At 39.6% G+C, this 22,915-nt stretch overlaps 2 protein-coding genes across 9 annotated transcripts; one reads left to right on the forward strand and one right to left on the reverse strand.

Moving 5' to 3' along the window:
* The first annotated feature begins 34 nt into the window (after positions 1-34).
* lmnl3 (lamin L3) lies at positions 35-10,091 on the forward strand. 2 transcript variants are annotated; one of them, XM_042510920.2, is made up of 12 exons: positions 35-746; positions 1,689-1,845; positions 2,917-3,042; positions 3,753-3,923; positions 4,538-4,663; positions 5,474-5,694; positions 6,201-6,420; positions 7,173-7,280; positions 7,398-7,514; positions 8,174-8,284; positions 8,400-8,468; positions 9,753-10,091. In XM_042510920.2, the coding sequence occupies exons 1-11, from the start codon at positions 349-351 to the stop codon at positions 8,436-8,438; spliced, it is 1,794 nt and encodes a 597-aa protein (XP_042366854.1). In that variant the 5' UTR covers positions 35-348; the 3' UTR covers positions 8,439-8,468; positions 9,753-10,091. The 2 variants fall into 2 exon arrangements, with proteins under 2 accessions (XP_042366854.1, XP_042366895.1); XM_042510961.2 differs by lacking the exon at positions 8,400-8,468.
* Positions 7,432-20,128, reverse strand: marchf3 (membrane associated ring-CH-type finger 3). 7 transcript variants are annotated; one of them, XM_088083701.1, is made up of 7 exons: positions 20,056-20,128; positions 19,518-19,606; positions 18,932-19,023; positions 17,659-17,867; positions 16,687-16,891; positions 13,548-13,754; positions 10,358-12,114 (listed from the first exon to the last, which is right to left on the reverse strand). In XM_088083701.1, the coding sequence occupies exons 4-7, from the start codon at positions 17,844-17,846 to the stop codon at positions 11,956-11,958; spliced, it is 759 nt and encodes a 252-aa protein (XP_087939827.1). In that variant the 5' UTR covers positions 17,847-17,867; positions 18,932-19,023; positions 19,518-19,606; positions 20,056-20,128; the 3' UTR covers positions 10,358-11,955. The 7 variants fall into 7 exon arrangements, 5 of the variants coding, with proteins under 5 accessions (XP_087939976.1, XP_087939827.1, XP_087939779.1 ...); XR_015777765.1 differs by lacking the exons at positions 10,358-12,114; positions 19,518-19,606; positions 20,056-20,128 and adding exons at positions 7,432-7,569; positions 8,972-9,090 and having other exon boundaries at positions 13,551-13,754; positions 18,932-19,258; XR_015777742.1 differs by lacking the exons at positions 10,358-12,114; positions 19,518-19,606; positions 20,056-20,128 and adding exons at positions 7,432-7,569; positions 8,972-9,090 and having other exon boundaries at positions 18,932-19,258.
* Between the last annotated feature and the right edge of the window lie 2,787 nt (positions 20,129-22,915).

Genomic DNA, 22,915 nt, shown 5'->3' on the forward strand with positions numbered 1-22,915 from the left:
AACGTACTGCCTTATTTATGCTGCCTTGTCTCTGGCGGCTCCTTCACTTGTTCTCAGTGCGTCAACTCGTCAAATGTGATTAATTTCAGCTGTGGACACCTTTGATTCAGGAAAAAGACCTTTAAACGACACCTGAGGACCAGATCCGTGTTTTCTGTGCGCCGCGATGATCTTTGAACTTTACCGGAGCGTTTAAATGTCACTTTAATTCACTGATATCAGGCCGGCTCGGATGGGTGCACCGTTACCTGACTGCGGCCCACGGATTGCTGTCTGTCTTTTACAGTAAACTATCCGGATCAGTTGTGGACGCAGACCGCAAGAAGTGCCTGCCACAGCACCACCATCATGGCCTCTGCCACCTCCACCCCCGCCGCCGCCTCCTCCAGCGGCCGCTCCTCCAGCCGCTCCGCCGGCCGCCGCGGCGCAGACCCCGGCCTGCCCTCCTCCAGCACCAGCCCCCGGCTGTTCCGCGCCCAGGAGAAGGATGAGCTCCGGCACCTCAACGACCGGCTCGCTAACTACATCCAGCGGGTCCAGGAGCTGGAGAGTGAGCGGTCATCCATATTGTTCCAGCTGGAGGAGAAAGATGAGTCCAAGAGCCGGGAGATGGGCAACGTGCGGCGGCTGTACGAGGAGGAGTTGGCCGATGTCAGGAAGTCTCTGGACGTCCTGGCCGGAGAGAGGGCCCGTCTGCAGATCGACTATGGGAACCTCTGCGAGGAGTACAGGAAACTTCAGGCCAGGTAGCGGCGTTAGGATACAGCCATGCATGATCGAGCAGGTGCCGGAGAAACTGTCACACCAGACTCCGTTTACAAATTGGCATATTTAAGGCAATACTGCTCCCTGAAAGACGCACAGCTGCAGAGCACAGGTGGAAATATTTCTGCACAGTATTTCTTTGACGCTTTGTAATTCGGGTGAATTTAATACACCAAACAGTAAATCAATAATATTCATGCGGGGGCTCAAAACTTGTCTCCACACTTTACTGAAGCCTTAGTCAGAAGAAAAATACAAAAAAACTAAATAAATAAACAAACAAACAAACAAATAAAATGACCCGAAGAAAGTGCTAAAAATGCATTTTCTTCCTTTTGTTTCTGTAAAATTATTTTGAAAACATAATTCTAATTTTAAAAATATTTTCCCTTCTTAAACATTTCCCCCTCTTCATACCAGACTCTGTTTAAAAATTGGCATTTTTAAGGCAATCTCGCTTTCTGTAAGACACACACAAACAGAGCAAACATAAAAATATTTCTGCACATCATTTCAGTGACGCTTTTTAATTCAGGGTGAATTCAATACACCAAACATTACATCAGTAATAATCCTGCTGAGGCTCAAAACCTTTTCCACACAACACTGAAGCTTTTAACTAACCCTTTGTGACCTGAGCACCTTGGCTTAATTTCACAAACATGGGAAGAAGGCGACAAGCCACTCAACAAAAATTTCCCAAAATTATCAAGAACTTAGTAAAAAGTAAAGAAAAATACCCCAAAAAAACCCTAAAAAGAAAATGACCTCAAGAAAGTTCTAAAACATAAATCAGTTTTTCTGTAAAATCATTTCAAAAATATAATTAAGAGGATTATACATTTTAGTTTTCTATATACGTAATCTAATAACCTTATCTTCAGTGGTGCTCATAATTGTGCTTCGATGTTCTCTCACTCCAGGAACCAGAAAAAGGAGAGTGATCTGGCGAACGCTGTGGCCCAGTGGAGGAAAACTGAGGCGTCTCTGAGCTCCAAGGACGCCGAGTACACAAAGCTGCTGTCCGACAACAGAAGACTCAGCGAAGACTTCGCCGACCTGCAGGGTCAGCTGGAAAACGTATGAACTAAAGCTGTTTTCACACATGCAAGGTCATACCCAGGGATAACTGGAGATGTGGGGATGTCTTTGTTTGACGGTTTAACCCTTGGAAATCCTGGAAAAGTGGCTTGGTTTCTTTAAAAAAAAACATGGGAAGAAGGCAATGAACAACGTAAAATTAAACGACTCAGAAATTAGCAAGAAATTAGTAAAAAATATAAGAAAAGTACCTAAAAATTAGGTTTCTAGAATCCAAAACACTCAAAAATACACCTTGTGGGGCATTTCTTGCTAAGTTGCCCGCTGCCTTTTATATGCCCTTTTTTTCAAACCAATTTGTTGAAGTTTAAAATGTTTAATTACCCTGAAAATTTGGTTTGTTTTTAAAAACAAACAAACAAACAAACAAACAAACATGGGAAGAAGGCAATGAGCAACTTAGGAAATGACTCAGAAATTAATCATTAGTCAAAAAACCCCACAGGAAACTTAAAAAAAAAATGAAATGACTTGACACAAGGTTCTTAAATTGTAGAATAATTCAGTAAAATAATTTTAAATATGTAATTTGATAATTATAAATATAATTCTTTGGATATTTTTCCATAGCTTTTTTAAAAATAATTTTATTAATTGACTAATTTCTTGCAAAGTTGCCTGCTGCCTTTTCCCATGTTTTTGAAAGAAATCAAACCAATTTGTTAAAATTTTAAAAGTTGAATTACTTGTGATAGGTGTATAAATGCAGCGCAATAAAAGTTATGTTGATCCGGGTTTCAAAGGGTTAAAGCTCCCATTTGCAGGTCTAAGAAAATAACAATTAGTAGCTGTCAGACTTAAAAACCTGCTTATCATAATGATGTTATGGATTTAGGGTCTAACAGGCGAATAAACTCAGATACTCTAAAATAAAATAAGAAACTTTATTGTCCCAAAGGAAATTTGTCTTTGGCAAAAAAGCACAGCTGCACAACATTAACTACATAACATTACATTAACCACTAAATGTGTGTGTGTGTGTGTGTGTGTGTGTGTGTGTGTGTGTGTGTGTGTGTGCGCGTGTGTGTGTGTTCGGGGCGATCTCACCAGGTGGAGGGCGCGCTGGCCGACACAAAGAACCAGCTGAGCTCTGAGATCCTGCGGAGGGTGGAGATGGAGAACCAGGTGCAAACTCTCAAAGAACAGCTGGAACTGCAGAGGAACATCAGCGAGCAGGTAAAACACGCACGGCGCTCAGCTGGCTGTAAATTATCTGACTATAAATCACAAACCTGCACCTCCAATTTTAAATTCCCTCAAATGCAATATTTGGTGCAATATTTCAACCACAGCAACCCTCCAGGCAATTATTCAAATGTGCAATGTAGGCTCTACTTAACGTGTTACACATACTGTATATATTGTACATATTCTTAATGGTATTCTTACTTATGTGTATCTCTGTTGTTCATTGTAGCAATGCACACTTATTAATATTTTTAACTTACATGCTGGTTTTACACATTGCATTGTTCGTCCGATTTTTATATTTTACACACTTTACACCCTCAGCACATTTTCTGTATAATAATTTAAATATTCACATACTAGTGCTAATAGTCTGTTACTGTGTATCTTAACATTTATATTTTTTCACACTTAACGTACGCACCATATTATAAATACACATATTTTTTAAATATTAACATACTCATGCTAAGTGTCTATTACTATATTTTTTCACATTTATTTTTTTAAACATTTTACATACTCAGCATGTTATAAATACTTAAATTTTTAATATTTTTATGTACTGGTGCTGGAACTTATTTCTGCTTGCTATATTTCTATCTATCAGGGATCAATAATTCTGATTCTGAGTTTCTGTCTTCTGCGTTGCCTCAGGCTCACATTTTCCTCGACTCACCGTTGTTTCTGTTTTGTAGGAGATCATGGAGATCCGCAGCCGTCACGAGAGCCGTCTGGTGGAGGTCGACTCGGGACGACGGAGAGAGTTTGAGAGTAAACTGTGCGACACGATGCAGCAGCTCCGCCAGGAACACGAGTCTCAGCTGCAGCAGTACAAAGAAGAGATCGACAGGACCTTCAGTTCAAAGGTACCAGCACAAAATTCACGTAAAAAAAAGGATTTTAGTTTATTTAGTTCACCCTCTGAAACCTGAGCAAACTAGTTTGATTTCTTTAAAAAAAAAAACATGGGGAGAAGGCAGTGAGCAACTCAACAGCACATGGCCTACAGTTGGCAAGAAAATAGTAAAAAGTTACAAGAAAATGACCTGAAGAAAGAAAAGAAAAAAAAAAACAGGCAAGAAAATGACCAAAAAAAAGTGCAGAAAATTAAAAATGTATGTGTATTTTTTTTCGGGACATAATTTTTAATACACAATTATAATGATTATAAATATATTTTTCTTGACATTTTTCCCCAGTTTTTGATAATTTTCCAATAATTTCCCCCTCTTTTTAAAACTAATTTTGAGGTCATTTTCTTTATCAATTTTTAGTTATTTTTTGCAATTTGTGGGACATTTCTTTCCAAGTCAGTCGTTGCCTTTTTCCTCATGTTTTTGAAAGAAATTAAGCCGATTTACACACATTTCAAAAAGTTAACTATTTTGTGAGAGGCATCTGAACACAACAAAACTGATGTCACAGCAGGTTTTAAAAGGTTATATTTCTGGTATCAGATTGAACTCTTTTTGCTCTACAGTTACAGAACGCCCAGCAAGCCGCACTGGAGAAAAACAACGCCGTGTCTTCCACCAAAGATGAACTGGAAACCACCAAACTCCGAGTGGAGAGCCTCAGCTCCCAGCTGCAGCAGTACCAGAAAGATGTAAGTGCAACCTGTAACGAAACACGAAATACAGCCGTACTCTTCCTAACTGTCATGATACTTATCTTGAATTTTGGAGGGATTTTAAAGCTGCACAAATACGTTTTTTTAATATCCACACTAGATTGAATGTGTAATCATGTGAAAAGTGTCACTCGAAAAGCCCACGATTGTTTGTGTGACCTTTCTCAGCCGTTTGAAACGAGCAAACCGGCTTGATTTCTTTCAAAAACATGAAAAGAATGAAATGAGCTTGAAATTGAAATTACAAAAAAAAAAAAGCAAAAAATTACCCCAAAATTAGCAAGAAATTAGAAAACAATACAACAAAAAAACTAAAAGTGTGCAACAAAAAGAAAAACAAAGAAAAAAGTGTTTGAAATTTTGCTAATTCTGTAAAATAATTCTAAATATGTAAGTATGTGTAAATATATAAGTTTTCCAAGCTTTTTAACAAAAATAATAATTTTCAAAATCAACATATTTCTTGCAGTTTCTGGAATTTTTCTTTCCAAATTTGCTCATTGCTGTTTCCTCCATGTGTTTGATGAAAATATTTTTTAGGGTTCAAAGGTTTTAAATACTTGTTGTTCCACCTTTGCTTCAGTATTTTAACCTCTGTGTGGTTCTGTAGTTTCTGTCCGGCTCAATTTACTCAAATATACAACAAACTTTGGGTGCATCTTCTCTCACTGGAAGAGGGAAACGCCTGTTTCTGTTCTTCGGCTATAATTTTAGTATTGTAAGTGTTTGCGTAGTTTGTGCAAAGCTGCTCACGTTTTTCTTCGTGTTGTTCTTCCTCTCGGGCAGAAAATGCTGCTGGAGAGCCGCTCTCAGGAGCTGGAGCGGACTCTGGACCGGGAGCGGGAGGTTTGGCAGCAGAGACTCGGTCAGAAGGAGCAGGAGCTGCTGAACATGAGGAGCCAGATGTACACGCAGCTGGAGGACTACGAGAGCCTGCTGGATGTCAAACTGGCTCTGGACATGGAGATCAACGCCTACAGGAAGATGCTGGAGGTGGAGGAGCAGAGGTACGGCAATATTATTCTATTTATTATATTTCTGTTCATTTTTAAACAGTATTTTTATTGAGATTTCAAGGGAATATCAAAACACATGTTCAAATATATATCCCCTAATACGGTCACACATTCCCACGGACAAAAAAAAAAAATAAGATGAACGATGACAATAATAATAATTACAAAAAATAGTAACGGATTATAGATTCACTGAAATAAATAATGATTAGATAAAAAACTAAATATGTAAAAATGTATAAATTAATAAATAATTAAAAAATAATAAAATAAAACGGTCAAATAAATTATTCAATAAATATATAGATAAAAAATGTAATAAAATAAAAAATAAAAATAATAGTAAAATAATATATTGGTGCTTTTATGAATCAAAAACATTTCGTGATACCTGGATCTCTGGAGTCTGCCTGCTGCTTTTGCTCCCATTTTTTAAAAATACAAATAATATTATATTAATAATTAATAATTAATAATATTTTTTTTCCCCCCCTCAGACTGCATCTGTCACCGAGCCCCTCCCAGCACACAGCCATCCCTCGAACACACGAACACAGCAGCCGAAAACTCAGAGGGAAGAAACGGAAACACGAGGGAGGCTCAGGCAGCTCGCCGGCCTATAAGATGTCCAGTCGTTCCACAGAGCACGGCGCCGTGAGCGTGGCGGAGGTCGACATGGACGGAAAATATGTTCGACTGAGGAACAACTCTGAGACGGTAAAACTGTAACTTCATAAACTGTTTCAGTTTCTATTCAGTTTTATTTCTAAAGCCCATCGTCACAGTTTGCCTCAGAGGGCTTTGCAGCATACGACATCGCTCTGACCTCACACCCTCACGTCGACTATATCGGCCCCCAAAACAGGAAAACAATGGAAAACAAAAACAATGTCAAAAGGTAAAAATACAAAAGAGAACAAAATGGCTTGATTTCTTTGAAAAACACCAAGAAGTTACAGTTTATAAGGTACAAGATGTTTTTTTCTGAAAGTTATCAAAAAGAAGAAAATGTGAAAAATCTTTAAAAATAAAAAGTAAAACAAAGACAAACATCAAAAGGAAAGTTAACTATAAATACAATAGTAATTATTATAAATACTTTTTTTAATTTTACACTTTTCCTATTTATTATTAACCTTCTAATAATTCCCCTGTTTCTCTTTTCAAGCTAATTTAAAGATACAAAAAAGGTGAATAAATAACTAAATAATTACAATTAACTTGTCTCTATTTTTTATTTTCAACCTTTGAATAATTTCTTAGTTCCTTATCAAACAAATTTCAGGCCATTTTCTTCTCTTGCCTTTTTCCTAATTTCTTGCCATTTGTGGGATGTATCTCGCAGAGTCGCTCACTGCTGTTTTAGTCCTGTTTTTAAACAGAAATCAGACCCGTTCGCTCCGGTTTCAAAGCTTTAAATGCATATAAAAGCAGCGTTTACCTGCTGGCTGTCCTCTCGTGCGCTCCAGGAGCAGCCGCTCGGTGGTTGGGTGGTTCGCAGGATGTTCCCAGACGCTGGAGACATCTCCTTCCACATCCCGTCCCCCTGCGTCCTGAATGCGGGACAGACGCTCACAGTGAGTCTGTCGTTTGTCCTCCTGCAGAAAAGAAAAGTCTCTTTGAACATTATTGAGGGGAAATATGTTTGTTGGAGCTCTTTGGACGAGAAACCGTGAATCTGTGTTTGTGGTCAGATCTGGGCAGCAGGTGCAGAGATGGAGGCGGATTCAGGGGACCTGATCCTGCAGGGCCACAGGAGCTGGGGCCCCGTCACTGATGTGAGGGTCATTCTTCTGAACTCCAACCACGAGGTGAGTGGAGCCGTGTGTGCAGCGGCATTCTGGGAAATGCAGTTTGCCTCAGTCACTGCAAAACAGGGGAAAATGGTAATGAGGAACTGTCCCGCAAAATACAAGAAATTAATATAATAATAGACATAATAATAATTTTTTAAAAAAGAACAAATTTTCAGCAAACTGTTTAATATTATCAATTATATTTTTTTCAGCACAATTATTATTTTTGAAGCAGTTTGTTTCAACTTTACATTTTTTTTGATTGTTTGGGGATTTTTGTTTTCAGGAAAACTTTTTAAAAAATAATTTCTTCCTAATCTGGGTCATTTCTTCTTAAAGGCTCAATATACTCTTTTTTAAGGTGTGTCTGTCAAACTCCAATTGGATCCTAATCAAAGTCACAAGATGACATTTCTTAGAGTGAAAGGGTGTTAATTCAGTGGACCTTCAGTGCAAATCTTTTTTTTCTTACACAGTTGGATGTAAACACAGACTGTATTAAAAAAAAAAAAAAAAAATTGATGTAGTCGCCGTGATGTCACCCATTTTTGTGGGCTGCTTTTTTTTAGTTTCGAGTTTCACATTTAGCAGACGGCAAACTGATTAAAGAAGTAATGTTGGGACATTTTTTTCCACGTGAAACTAAGATAATATATCACGTTATATATTTTCAGGAGATGGCGGAGCGCCGTGTGTGTATGCAGCACAGAGGGGAAGAGGAAACCGAACTGGAGTTCGATGAAGAACTGGTCGCAGGCAGCGACATCCAGCACTTTCGGAGACAGGTAAACACAATGACTCAAAACAAACATCCAGAAACAAAAAAAGTTCTGCGCTCTCACAGATACAAGCACAAATGTTTGAGTACATCAGACTTGATGACACTTTTTTCTGCTGAAGCCAAAGAGAAAGAAGAAGAAGTGCTGTTCTGTCTCTTGAGGTCAGAGCAGACGGCGCGCTGCACAGTAGGTGAGGAGGAGGAGGAGTTTGCCCGTCTGCTCGTACCTGGTGTGTGTGCTCGCCACCAGATGCATGGCGTGTTTCATGCATGTTGGATTTGCTGCTGCTTCTGTGCTTTTTTTTAGCATCATGCCGAACATGTTTAGCTCAAAGACAAAGGCCCGCATCATGAAGCTCAACTGAAATGACTGTTAATTCACATGCAGTCTGATTGAATCTGTGGTTTCCAGGCTGTTTCTGGTCAAACCAAAAGGATCTTACTTCTTTAAAAAAAGGACTATCACTGTAGAGATCCTTTTCCACAATTACAGAGATCCCAACCTGTCGCTCACAAAAACAAGCACTGTTCGTGGATGCACATTGAGGGGACACATTGCTCGGAGTGGTTACATTGCAGCGTGTTTCGTTGCTGCTGGCAAAGAAAAGCTCCCCGCTGTGTCGCCTCACGTCACCGTGTCTCGGCCAAAAACTTGCACATGAACAAACCAAACCAACAATTAACCAGCACGTACCTTCTGCCTGCGTTAGGAGATAAATCTTCATTCCAGCAGACAAGCTCGTCTGTATTCGTCCTTCAAAAAGGGAAACCAGGAGACCGTCTTGACACCAGTTAGCAAAAAAACGAAACCCTCTGTTGAAAGAACAAAACATATTTACCGTGAGCAAATAAACAACAACACAAACCATCAGGAAACGTTTCTGCTAAAAATCCCAGTGGCAAAAGAAAAACTACGCAGCGACAGGGCCTTTCCGCCAACAAACATTCGTCAAGGAAAATTAATACTTAACTTACCCTCGAATGCTGCCTTCAGGCTTTTTTTACACCTGCAGATTTCTACTCAGCTCCATCACTGAGCCCTTTCACCGTCTTCAGCTTTCAATGAAGCTAAACGTCTGACATGTAACCAATATTGTTTCGAAATGTACATTTTTCAGTAATTTGGACATATTAGTTGATTGATCTTAGTTAGTTTCATAATGCCGAAGCCCTCTCCAACATTATTTCAAGTTGTAACCTGCAGAATTTCCCAAAAGCTAAGATGCACTTGTTTGAGTTAGAACTTTACCAAACAGATGCCTTTAAAACTGAAGTAAAAAAACCCAAATCCACTGATCTGGTGCCATGTGACCACATGTCAGCTGTTTGATGCTCACCAGCAGCCGCCTGCTTCACACTCGCTCGCCGCGCCTTCCTCTAACTGCATGTTCGGTGCTAACCAGACTGTTTTTGAGAGACCAGCATGTGTCCCGTGATAGTAACTGCTTAAATAAAACGATGATGTTGTTTTTCAGGATCTGTCGAAGGGGGAGAGCTGTGCCGTCATGTGATTGCTGCTGTCCGTGTGGAGAACCTGGACTGGCTCTGGCCTCTGAGTACAACCGTCCGCTGCTGATCTGGTCTCAGGGCAACGATCTCCACACTGACGAGCCACTTTGGGTCCCTGACGCGTCTGTCCGAGTGTGAAGAGCTCAGACTTTGCCTTAGAGCAACAGCATCGACCTCAGTAATCCTCCGTTTGATTGGATCGCTCTAACTGCACAACGTGTGAGCCTTTCCTTGATTTGATCTCATTTAAATGAATGTGTGTGAATTAAACTGTTAGCATAATAAAGTTATAAATACAGTTGTGACACTTTGCTCTATGTATTTAGTGTTTATTACAATTAATGCAAATATAGTTGGAAAACAAAATGGACCAATGCACACTGAAGAACTTTAGTTTCCAAAGTGTGAATATAAAACTCGCCTAATGGAAACACGTCAACTGCAAAAAAAAAAAAAAGTTTTTACGCTTGCATGAGTTGGTATTTCAAACACATGGGTAATTATCAGCAGCTTTTTAACTTTTTTTCAGTTTTTTTCAAAGTGTATCAACATTTTCTAAAGTATTCACAATGTTTTTAAAATTATATTTACTTTAAAAAAAAACAAGTTACTGACACTCTTTGAAAAAAATGATGCTGATAGTCATGTAACTGTGAATGCAGTTTCACTGAGCGGACCTGAAAAAGCTACAGGCGAAACGCGTCTCTTGCTCTGAATAAAGTCGCAGTAAAGTTCTTCAGTCTGCGGTTTAGTTTTTTACTTTAAATGTTCCTGCAAACAACCTGAGGATCACTCCGGCTGCAGGGCCAGTTTTGTTCGTTGCAGTTCTAGTCGAGTTTGGCTCGCACACTTAAAGTAAAAGCAGGACAGAAGTTGGACGGGATTTTCAGCAGCATGGACCTAAGTGGTCGGTTCACCCAAATACCGAAAAAATCTCTTTAAGCAAAAACAATTCTCATTTTCAACAAGATAATCTCATTTTCAAACACATTTTGATGCCTTCCTCGAGTGGATTCGATCCATGCAGATGATTTTGGTTTTATTTGTCCTGCTGTACTCTAGTTTTTTAGGATAGTCCAAAAAACAGGTGTGATTCATCCACGTTTTTATGCTTGAAAATGAAAATTGTTACATTCATAAGTGCAAAAAATGCACCATTAAAACTCATTTAAACTGCAATTTTTGAGCCATCAAAGCATAAAAACATATACTGTATTATATCTGGGTGTCATTCTGGGCTTTTGCCTTTTAATTAGTAATTTGTACTATTTTCAATCTAATGGCGTCATTTTTACCATATTCAGCATATGGAGAAAATACGTACACTGATACAATATCATATATCCCAGGCTGTGAAAAAAAATCTACTTTGTATGTAGTATACTGAAAATAATTCATTTTTGTATTATTTTTTCATCTAAAACATACTGGTTTTTGTCAGGACAAAAACCTGGCATTTCAAGGATTAAAATTCTGAAAATTAACAAATATTTGATAATAATGATTAGGACTGATGTTGGTTAAAGAAATTAACTCAATGAAGGTAGAAATAATATTAATGTATAATACTTTTTAAAGCCTGATTTTTCTGAATTTGAGCACCACAAAAGAAAACTCCAGTCATCTCGACCGTGTTTGGGCGGAGGCAAAAATCTCAGACAGAAAATCTGTCAAAATCTGGACGAATAAGACCCAAACTATCTGCATGGACAGAAACCTTTAAACCTTTAAGCTCAGAGGTCAGTCTGAACAGCTGCAGACGTGGATGACGTCTCCAGCTCTCGTAAGTCAAACACGTTTGTGTTGCAGAACTGCAAAGTTGCAGCAGATTAATCTTGAGTTTATTCCGAGAGGAGGAAAATAAACCGGATCGTCAGATTAGTCCAGAACGCTTCATTGTCCTCAGGAGGTGATGATACTGATTGTCACTGTGGACTATAAAAAAATAAAAATCCTGTCCACAGTTGCCTGAAAGGTTCTTCAGATTTGGAGACAGTTTCACCAGATGATAGTTTTTGACGCTGTGAGACTCAAAGGTTGTGAGATTTGCTCCTTTGATGCAATAGTTCCTGGTAAAAGGTCACAGAAACTGGTGTAAAAGTCCTCAAACCTCGGCTTCGACTCTCCTCTCTGCTTGTGTTTGAGGTGTTTGTTAGCGTAGACTGAAGTCTACACCATCGTCTCTTTGTTGGTGGTTTTGCCGAAGGCGTTTATGGACAGCGTGTGTTGGTTGGGAGTGGTGTTTGGGGGAGAGGGAATCTGCAGTCTCACTTTCTGGTCCGTTTTCTTCCACGTCCTGAACAGGTGCATGTGGTAGCGCACAGATACCTGACAGACAAACAATGACAGTGATGTGCAGCTGGTAAAGGTCAAATACGCCGACTGCCATCTGCTGTTAGTACCACACTGAATATTTACCTCCGACGACACGACTTCAAACACTCTGAACTATCACAGACTACAACCAAATCAACCCTGAGGGCTCGCTTTAATATCACACACACACACACACACACACACACACACACACACACACACTCGTATCGCTCTACGCACAAAAGCGATTTTCAAAATCAAGCTTTAAAAAAATATATTTTTTTAAAGTCATCAGTCCTAATCATAATTATCAAATAATCATAGATTTTCAGAATTTTAATCCTTCAAATGACAGGTTTTTTGTCATGATGCTACTTTGTTTTTTTTTTTTAAATCAACATACACACACACACACACACACACACACACACACACACACACACACACACACACACACACACACACACACACACACACACACACACAAAATGAATGATTTTCCATCTGCTACATGCTAAGTAGTTTTTTAATTATTATCACAGCCTGGGATATGTCAGTCATTAGCTGCAATGTTGATTTTTATACTTTTTTTATATATAGTGTCAAATTCCCACACTCATAACACTCTGCGCTTTTCAAAATCAGACTTTAAAAAAATTAAACATTAATATGATTTTCTACTTTCATTGAGTTTATGTTTTAACCAACTTAATCATAAATATCAAATATTCCTTAATTTTCAGAATTTTAATGCTTTAAATGCCAGGTTTTTGTCATGATGCCACAATGATGTTAGATGACAAAAGAAAAAAAAACATTTAAAAAAGATTATTACATAGAAAATAGATATATTTTCAATATATTACATACGAAGAAGATTTTTTTTGATAATGACAATCTGGAATATGTCAATGATCTGCAGCAACACTGATTGTGACAGTACATCTCCTGGAAATGTCGTATTTTCTCCATATGCCAAATATGATAAAAAGTACGTTATTGGGGGGGAAACAGTAAAAATGACAAATTCAAAGGAAAAAGCCCAGAATGACTTCCAGAAATAATACAGTGCATGTTTTATGCTTTGATGGCTTTGAGATCAAACGTTTCAATGGAGCATTTTTTGCACTTAACAGTCTGAATGTAACGTTTTACTTTCGTCAGTGTATTTTAGACTTATTTTAGGAGCTGAGATAGAAATTCAAAGACACACAGTCTTGCTTAACTGTATGCTATATGTATGAACATTAAACTATCAAAAACTGAAGAATGAAAAGTGTGTTAAATATGCCTACAGGGTTAGAGGAGTTTGTGAAGTAAATGCAGTGAATATTGATCAGCTCTGTAGTTCTCAGCTCTGTGGTGCATTTTATCATCTTTCTGGTCCTCGTGGTGATTTTAGCACATTACGAGGTGTCTGCATGAGAAGGAGCATCAGATCCTACCACGGTCCAGAAGACGTATATGGTGAAGAGGGCCAGCGTGAGGACCAGGAGCCCCAGAGCCTCCATGCCGTTGGTGTAGTGGAGGTCCATGGCCCCCTGAACACACAGCCACCCTGACAGGCTGGCCAGAGGAGTGATGAACAGGAAACACACGGCGTCGCCACACAGCGTCCTCCTCTGCTGCTGCATGGACGGAGAACACAACCACTGCAGGGGACAAGGAGGAGAAGAAGGTTAAAAACACCTCAGAAAAGACAAGCAAGAAGACATTTATTGTACCACGATGAACTCCTTGAGGTGTATCGCCTTGTTTTCCAGGGGTCCCAAAAAAAGTTCAACCATGTTGGAGGGCATGATGCAGATGAGTGCAGCGATACGACTAAATCACTGTCCACAGACCTGCACCGAACTGACACCAGGGCCGGAGAGTATGGCATTTGTCCAGCAGATGGAGCTGAAAACTTTGATTCTGTCAACTGTTGCATTAGGTTTAAAGGTATTACTAAAAGTGAAAATAGGATTAACCCTTTAAAACCTGAGCAAACTGGTTTGGTTTCTTTCAAAAACATGGGGAGAAGGCAAAGAGCGACTTACAAAACACTGACCCAAAATTTGCAGGAACTTTGTTGAAAAAGTAAGAAGTAAGAATGAACAAAAACAGAAAAGTGACACCAAGAAGTGCCTACTTTTTTATTTTTTAAATTGTTAACATCACATTACATTACATTTTCATCTAAAAAAAATAGGTCTAAAATGTCAGTCCTCAATAACATTTTCTGGATTTTGTTTTGAAAATGTTCTTCCTTTGTTCTCATGTGACATTGCAGAAACGTTTATTTGTTCTGTCGCCTCTCAACATCCCCAAAACATCCTCAGATTGTTGCAGTGAAAATGTCACGTCTTAGTCAGTTTTTAATCTCACAGAAACATTATTTGAAATGTTAAACATTAAACATTTAAAATGTTCTTTGAACATTAGATTAAAATGTTTTCTTTGAAACATTACTGCAGCTTGTAGGTAACGTTAGCCAATGTTGTGGAAACGTTTCCTCACCGTCTCCGTCTACCAACATCATTATCTTATTTTAAATCACTTTTAAAAACTGATTTTTATCTAAAGGAATTACTTCTCTTTTCAATGGATTGTTTTATTAATATATGGTACCTGAAACTGTACTCAAGTCATTTCACAGTTTTGACAGCAGCTGATTTTAATTTTTTCTTCTGTGTTGTATTCTTTTTCTTTTCTAACATTTTTCCTGTGTAATATTCTTACATTTTTTCTTTTGTGGTATGTTTTAAAACATTTTTCTGTGTGTGTTTTGTGATTTTAAGTGTACAACACTTTGTGACATTGGTTTTGATAAGTGCTATATAAATGAACTTTATTATTATTATTATATTTATCTAGCAGGACTCAATCTGCACACAAAAATGCATAAGAAGACCTCTTAGTAACAGTGATATATCACCCATGTGAGAGCACCGTGTGTGTGTGTGTGTGTGTGTGTGTGTGTGTGTGTGTGCAGGACCTGCTGTTTGGACAGAGATGTCAGCACACACACCGAGCATCACTCATGTCAGCTGTTGTACCTGCGTCTCTGTGCATGTGTGCGCATGTGTCCAGCATTGCCTGACAGCAGGCTTATGTTGCTCACTGCTGTAGCTTAACCTGGTGGAGAACGTGGTGCTTAATCAGCAGATTACTGTCTGTGACCGCACATGCAGCAGGAGGAGCAGGAGGAGCAGGAGGAGGCCGCCAACACACACTGCTGCACCGCGCTCTGCGGAGGAAACACCATCTAATCTGGCTCTCAGGCTAAGTGGCTTTAGGGGGACACACGGTGCAGCTAACAGCAGCAGGTCCTCCAACGTGAAGACAGCACCTCGCCACGAGGCTCCTCCTCCTCACGGTGGCTCCTCCTCCTCACTGTGGCTCCTCCTCCTCACTCTGACTCCTCCTCCTCACTCCTGCTGCCTCATTGAGAAAAGAGAGCAGGCCTGCTGGATATCACACTGTGTTTGTCACATTGGCTGGACATAACATTGTATTTCAGTGGGGCTTATTATGGCATGAAATAGTTCAATATTTGGGGAAATGGGCTTATTTATTGATTTTTTAAAAACGTGTTTTTAAAGTGACATTTGAAGACTGGGGGACAGAGCTTTTGTCACTGCTGCCCAAACCGTCTGGACCTGCCTCGCTCTAAACATCCGAAACTCAGACTCACTCTCCATCATTTAAAAAATAAACTCAAAACCCACCTTTTAAAAAAAAGCCTGTAATACCTGTGTCCCACTAACCTCCCAAATCTGAATATCCTCTGAGTTTTGCTTTTGTATTCTGTTCTTGTGTTTGCATCTGCTCTGTTCGTGCAAGAGGTTGTTTTTTTTTAATATTTCATATTTCTCTTTTTTGCATTTCGTGTAAAGCGTCTCTGAGTACCTCAAAAAGCGCTATACAAATTATTATTATTATTGTTGTTGAGATTGATATCAATGTCACACGTTTTTGCAGCTCAGTTGCCAGAAAAGAATAAAAAACAATAATAAGTATAAAAAACTAAATAAGCTCATTTCCTAAAATATTGAACTCTTTCATGTGATAATAAGTCCCACTGAAATACAGTTCTATGTTCTGCCGAACAACACAGGGTCTCTTTTCCCAATGAGACGGCAGGAGTCAGAGTCAGGAGGAAGAAATCTCTCTTTGTATTATTTAATAACTCATTAAAACTGAAATTATCTGTGTGCTCGCATTCAACAGAGCTGCTTGCGATTAGTTTTGGCGGGAACTTCCTCCACTGCGGATATCGCTACAGGCAGCCTCCGGCTCTCAATGACATCACCCACATCTCGGATATTTTAACCTCACTTCAGGACAGCGGGGGTAAATTGGGGCGTGTCGTCCATCTATATATACACTGTATGGTCATACACTCCTCAAATGTTTTCAGAAACATCTTTTAATGTTCTGTTGAGCTGTAAATGAAAAAGTTTGCGAACTGGCTGCAATGCACCCAAAAGCAACAAATAGAGACCTCAAAGTCTGGAAAACCATATAGGGAGTGAAAGCTAAGAGGCATGATGAGCCACACTGTCACAAAATAACAAAGCTGTGTGCCGTGAAACGTCCTACCTCAGTGAGAGGTTTGGGAAGGCGCTCCAGTGCAAACTGGTGGTGGCAGAGTTCACAGTGGCTGCTGTTGGAGGCGGTGAGCCAGTGCTCCAGGCAGGCCCGGTGCACCATGGCCAGGCTGCCAGAGCACTCGCAGGGGGACAGCAGCTCCCCCGAGGCCCTGCCCTCATGGCAGATCCTGCAAAACGGCTCCTCGCTGCACAAACTGAGACACAGAGAGAACGGCAATCGTTTAATTATAATAATGATAATAATAATGGCTAACTTTATAAAGCACCTTTGAAAACTGAGTTTCCAAAGTTTTTTGACAAACAAACAAAGCAGAAGCAAGACGGGTTTCTTGCAGAGGCAACATAACAATAAGAGCCAAACAATAATGCCGAAATAAGGCCAGACAATAGAGAGAATAACAAAACAAAACAATAACAATCCTTACCAACAAGAGTAATTACAATTCAAAGAACATTAGCAGCAAACACAGAAATAATAGTACTAATAATAAAATTAAACACGATTAATCACCAACTTGGCAAGAAATGTCCCACAAATCGCAAGAAATCTGTAAAATGTGACAAAAAATAACAAAAAAAAATAGTTTTAAAAAAGAGGACAGGATTATTAGAAAATTATCCAAAAAAGGAAAAATGTCCCTAAAGTTATATTTATGATTAGAACAATTTAATATCTAAACGTGTGTAAAAAAGACAGATAGATAAAAAAATTTCTGTACCTTTTTGTTGGTCATTTTCTTGTCTGTTTTTGTCTTTCATTTTTTGTTTTTTTGTGCATATTTTCAGGTAATTTTCTTGTAATTCTTTGATTTTTTTCTTTTTTTGCAAATTTTGGGGGCTTGTCTTGTTAAGTTTCTCGTTGCCTTCTGCTCATGTTTTTGAAAAAAGTCCAAACAATCATACGTGCTCAGAGGGATTCTCTGCAGGGACGCGGCGCTGGACAGGAGAGATGAGACCTTACCTGTCAGTGATTGGTGGATCTGCCTCGGTGTCTGGCGGGCCTGTGCGATACTGCGTCACGTCTCGGTTGCAGTCGTTGAGCTCCTCCTCCAGTCTGCGTTCAGGCGTTAACTTGAGCTCCCCCACAGGGCTGGACACCCAGGGGCCCACGGGCTCCTCTGCTGTCATGTCTGCTATATGAGGGGCCATTCACTCATGTCAGCATCACATCTGTGAGCAGACAGAGAGGAAACAGAATTTAATAGACACTGTTTTCCTTTAATTATACCAAACTAAAGCAAACACGTTAGACACAACTCTTTGTAACTCCTAAATAAATTAAAAGGATGTTAAAGGAATTCATGATCCAACGTGCACAAACAGAGTTCGACTTGTTCTGCTGCCCAGAGTGACACCAAAAATAAAAAATAAAATTAAAAAAATCAAGGAATGCAGCTTTGAAATGTTGCCTGGGGTCAAGCTGTCTGTCCACCAGTGAAGCAGTGAGGCATTTTTGGACTTAAATTACTACAGAGTGACTGAAACAATGTAATAAATAATAAACATTGCTTTTTTAGACAAGCAACAGATTAAAAACAAGGCCGTGATAAAACAAAAACAACAAAATGTAAACAAGACAGTGATCATATATCAAAACCTAGAAAAACAGCCACATATTCAATATCGATAAATGCTTTCCTATAAAAGAAAAAGTCTTAAGACGGTATTTAAAAGAAGCGAATGATGTAATGTGCGTTCATGTACCAAAATAAAAGCAATAGCGGAGAAAAAGAACTATTAAACAATCTGTCAGTGTTTGCAGAAACATACATATCTGTTTTAAATGAAATGCAAAGATTTCTAAGATTCATTTGTATTTCTAGTGCAGCTTCCTTGTTTGTTTTATATCGTCATTTCTGGAAGATTGCTGATTTTTAAAAAAAATGTTTTTACTGAAAGTAGGATAAACGGTTCTATTCAAATTTTATCTTTCTTTTTTAAAAATTAAACTATATAGTAAATTTCTACTGATTTCTACTGAAAAAAAAGGTTCACCAAAATATTTTTCCGCATTGCCAGGTTTTAGCTTTGTTTTTTTTTTTAAAATATATAAAATTTTGGACTGATCATATTTTCTGCTGAAAAAAGGTAGAATTTTACTGAAAATAGCTCACCACATTGCCAGATTTGAGCTTTTTTCCTATTATAAATACATTCTTGGACTCAATATAGCCAGAAATTACTTGCTAATATTGAGCTTTTACAGTTTAGATCTGAATAGTAAATGTACTTACCTTTGTCTCCTGTGTCTAAAGCAACAGACAGGTGACTCCCTCTCACAACATTTGTACTCCAATTGTTGTCTTGTTTTTTACTTTTTCATTTTCTGTTTTTTAAAAAAAAGACAAAAGTGTTGCTCAGAGTCAGCTCGGGTCAACATGCAGCTAAAATTAATTTGCACGATAACGAACTCTGCTGCTGACACAAACACAGAAGGCATCGACACGCAGACATGAACTGTTGCAGAGATAATCTCGAGTAACAGTGGAGCTAATAACAGCTGAGCCAGCAGACCTCAAACATCACTTTATATAAAGCAACAAGTCAGTTTCTAACAGCAGTCTTACCAGCAGCCTGACATCCACAAACTCTCTGTGTGTGTGATGCTCCCTCCTGCACACCGACCTGCTGTTTATAAGAGTCTCAGTGTGTGTGTGTGTGTGTGGAGGCTTCTCCTCCTAAAGCCTGCCAGCAGATTAACCAGGTTGACGGACGGCGGTGAGAATAGTGAGGGATTAGCTGGAGGGGAAAGTGAGGGCCAGGCCAGACAAATGGAAATCACATCAGAGTGAGTTACACCAAGAGGGAGCAGCACCTCACCGTGTCCCCCCTTAATCCTGTTAGGGGGCTCCTGAGCAGCAGAGCGAGCCTTTCAGCGCCGCCCCCCAAAGATCAGATGGAAATGGAGGCTGAAAACAACACAGAAGAGGAAGGACATGAGACTGTGGTGGTGTTGTTGTGTTTGTTTTGAGACAGGTGTGTGTGACGGAGAGAGACTCGATCTTTGATGTAAAACCACATCAACAGTCTTCAGAATAGAAATCTGACAGCAAGTGTGGACAAACAGAGAGACAAATATTACAAACACATAACTGTCCCCCTGTTAGAAATGATTTTAAAGACTGTTTGCGTGTTTGTGAAGCTGCACTCTGTTTAACGCACCTTCACTTTCACTCAGATCCTCCTGCAGGTTTTTTAGACTCTGTGTGCCAAAGTGCAAATTAAACTGCTCGAGGCAGTCGTTTGTCACCATCAAGTTTTGCTCTTTGCACTAAGAGAGAAATCTGCATCACGTCAGAAACACCTGCAGTCGTGCAGCAGGACAGGGTTTCAGGAGTTATTAAAACATTTTACTTACATGGTTTGTTGTTTGAAGCAGCAGGAGCAGAGCAGAGCAGTGCTGCGGGAATCCCGCTTCACGGCCAGATAATGACACGTAGTCTCGGTTTGATGATGAAGACAGCCTGAAACAATCAGAGACACATTTAATACTCTTCCAACAGAGCAAGACCACCGAAAACCCAGAGAACAGCCTCGCCTCTCAGATGATGCTGAATCCAAATCCAGCCCTGATAAAACACGACATTTATAATGCAGAATAACCTCGGCAAGTCTTTTTTTCTGTAAAATATCAGAAATAAAAATCTGTTAAGACATAATAAGCAACTTCAAAGACACTTATATCTTTCTTTTTTTTAAAAAGCAAACTCAAGACCTACCTTTGTAGTCTGGCTCAACTAAACCTATCTATTTATTGACTATTTATTTATATATTTTTAATCTATTTTTCTGTTTTACTAGTTGATATAACATTTTATCTTACATTTTATCATATTCATTTATTATTCTACTTTGTGCTGATGTACTCTCATTTATCTCATATCTACAGTTTAGAGTATTTTATTTTGTGTCATTTTTTAAAATTTCTTCATTTATTCATTGAACTAATACATTTCTTCAATCCTTCTGTCTTATTTTCCTGCCTCTGGTGTTTCCTCACTATAATATTTATATATTTCTGTGTTATGTATTTCTTTATATTTCCTCATATTTCACAAAACTGCAATGGAAACACTTTTTTGGCTTTTCTAGGTCACATGATGCTGTGGCTCTGTGCTTGTCAGCAGGAACTGGCTCCCTCATGATGCAGCAGGAACTAAAACAGCTGTTATTGCATCACATAATCCCAAAAAACTGAGCGAATAAAGTTATAACTCCACAATTCCTCTGAAATCGTCGTCTATCATCTCCCAGAAATCCCTCATACGTGGCCACTCCCACTATAAGTGGCTCGCCCATTTAACACGCCTACGTCGCCTTGGATTGGAAATAATAACGGCTAGTGTGTTGGCTGCAACAGAAATAAACATGCTAACATCCATCGTCATGCTTCTTGAAATGTTATCGCCAGAAGAGAAGTCGAGAACATCACTCAGTGGAAAAACAGTCATCTCGCAATTGTGTTTTATCGACATTTTGAAAATATCATGCAAGTTTTGCGTAAAATCTGTAATGGAAACACGACTAATAAACAAGGAAATAATCAGTTTTTTAGTTTCACCTGCTACACAGAGTGAAAGCTGTCTGTAAGGAGCAGCTTCAGCGTCGAGCCTGCTGTTCTTAAAGAAGCCCCTCCATTCATATTTATAGCCTGTTGGAGCTTTTTACACATAAGCTCAGATAAAAGTCCTGCTGAAAAATAACTCCTGAGCACAGAGGAGAAAGAGAGGCACTTTCTGTGAGTGTCAGAGTGGCCGTCCCTCTCTTTCGCTCTCTTTTCTCCCTAATCCTGTCTGTTATTCATTCCCAGGCTGCTCCTGACAAAGCCCAGAGGGGACGCACATTGTTGGGAATTCCATCATGAACAGACTGAGAGGGTGGATAATTCCTTTGACATCGGCGGCGCACACAGCCCCAGACGCGCTGGATAAAAACATATATGCACAGGGCCTCCGTCACGCTACTCTGGAGAAAAGCCACTTCCTGTCCTCTCTGTGGCCGGCGCTGGCCCGGGCCTGACGGGCGCTGCCTCTGGCTGCAGGTCTGGGTCGGCTCATGTTGTGTCTGGGCTTTTAGTCAAGGTCTATTTGCGCCCGGCGGACCCTTTGACCCCCCTCCTTCATTTGCATTGTGTTAGAAGGGACTGGGGCCCTCTCTAATCCTGCCAGGAGCGAGGGGCCACTCTCAGTGTATCGATCCGTCGCTTCATCAGGTCTCATAACAGCCATTAAAAGATGTTAATCCAGCGTGTGCCTCAGTCTGGATCGATGGCAGACAAAAGCTCTGTTGGAGGCTGTCTGGACGTGAACTCACACATGTGCTTCGTGTGTTACCTGAACGCCATCATCATCGTGATGAAGATACAGCAGCACCAGCTCCTGAGGATAAATGAAATAGCAGTAAAAACAAAACGGAAAGGCAGGAAACGCAAGCGCAACATCGGGTCAACAAAGGGTCAAATACTTAAAAAAGGTGTCTGGACGCAGCAAAAGAAAACTGATGTTGATAAAGGTTTCAAAGGGTTAACATCCCATCACTAATGGCTGTCTTTGGGTGATTTTGGAATAGGGCCCTGACACACCAAGCCGACAGTTGGCCATTGACTAATCGCAAATGGTCGGTTGAGGGCCTCTTGCTCTGCAGTGTCCCACACTGCTGGACCTCGTCAGCTGTTTTTTTGGAAGATTCATTTTGCTGAATCAGCATCAGAGACTGTGGATAAACTCACTCTAATTCACGGGACGTTAAATACAGCAAACTGGTCATTGGCTCTCAGCTTTGTCTGCAGCAATGATGCTGCCGCAATCACATAACTCCTCAAAAGTTGAGCGGATCATCCCAGAGTTTTGAATCCACAATTCCTCTGTGAAAATCGTGGACTATCAACGCCCAGAAACCCAGAAATCCCTCATACGAGGCCGCTCCCATGTATAAGGGGCTCGCCTTTCCATTATTGCTCGCATAACACGTCGCCTACGACTAGAAATAATGACGGCTAGTGCAGTGGCTGCAATAGAAATAAACCTGCTAATGTTTTGAACATCCATCGCTGTGTTTTTTGGGACGTTTTTTTGAGAGAGGAAGTCGCAGGCCATCACTTAGTGGAAACATAGTCATCCTGCAATTGTGTTTTATCTACATTTTCAAAATAATGCTGAAGTTTTGTGCAGTGACGTCTTTACAGTTAAATGACTTCAGTTTAGCCGATATTTCTAGCA

This window comes from Plectropomus leopardus, chromosome 1, assembly GCF_026936395.1.
Source record: "Plectropomus leopardus strain MGB_pleo_1.0 chromosome 1, ASM2693639v1, whole genome shotgun sequence".
Taxonomy (NCBI): Eukaryota; Metazoa; Chordata; class Actinopteri; order Perciformes; family Serranidae; genus Plectropomus; species Plectropomus leopardus.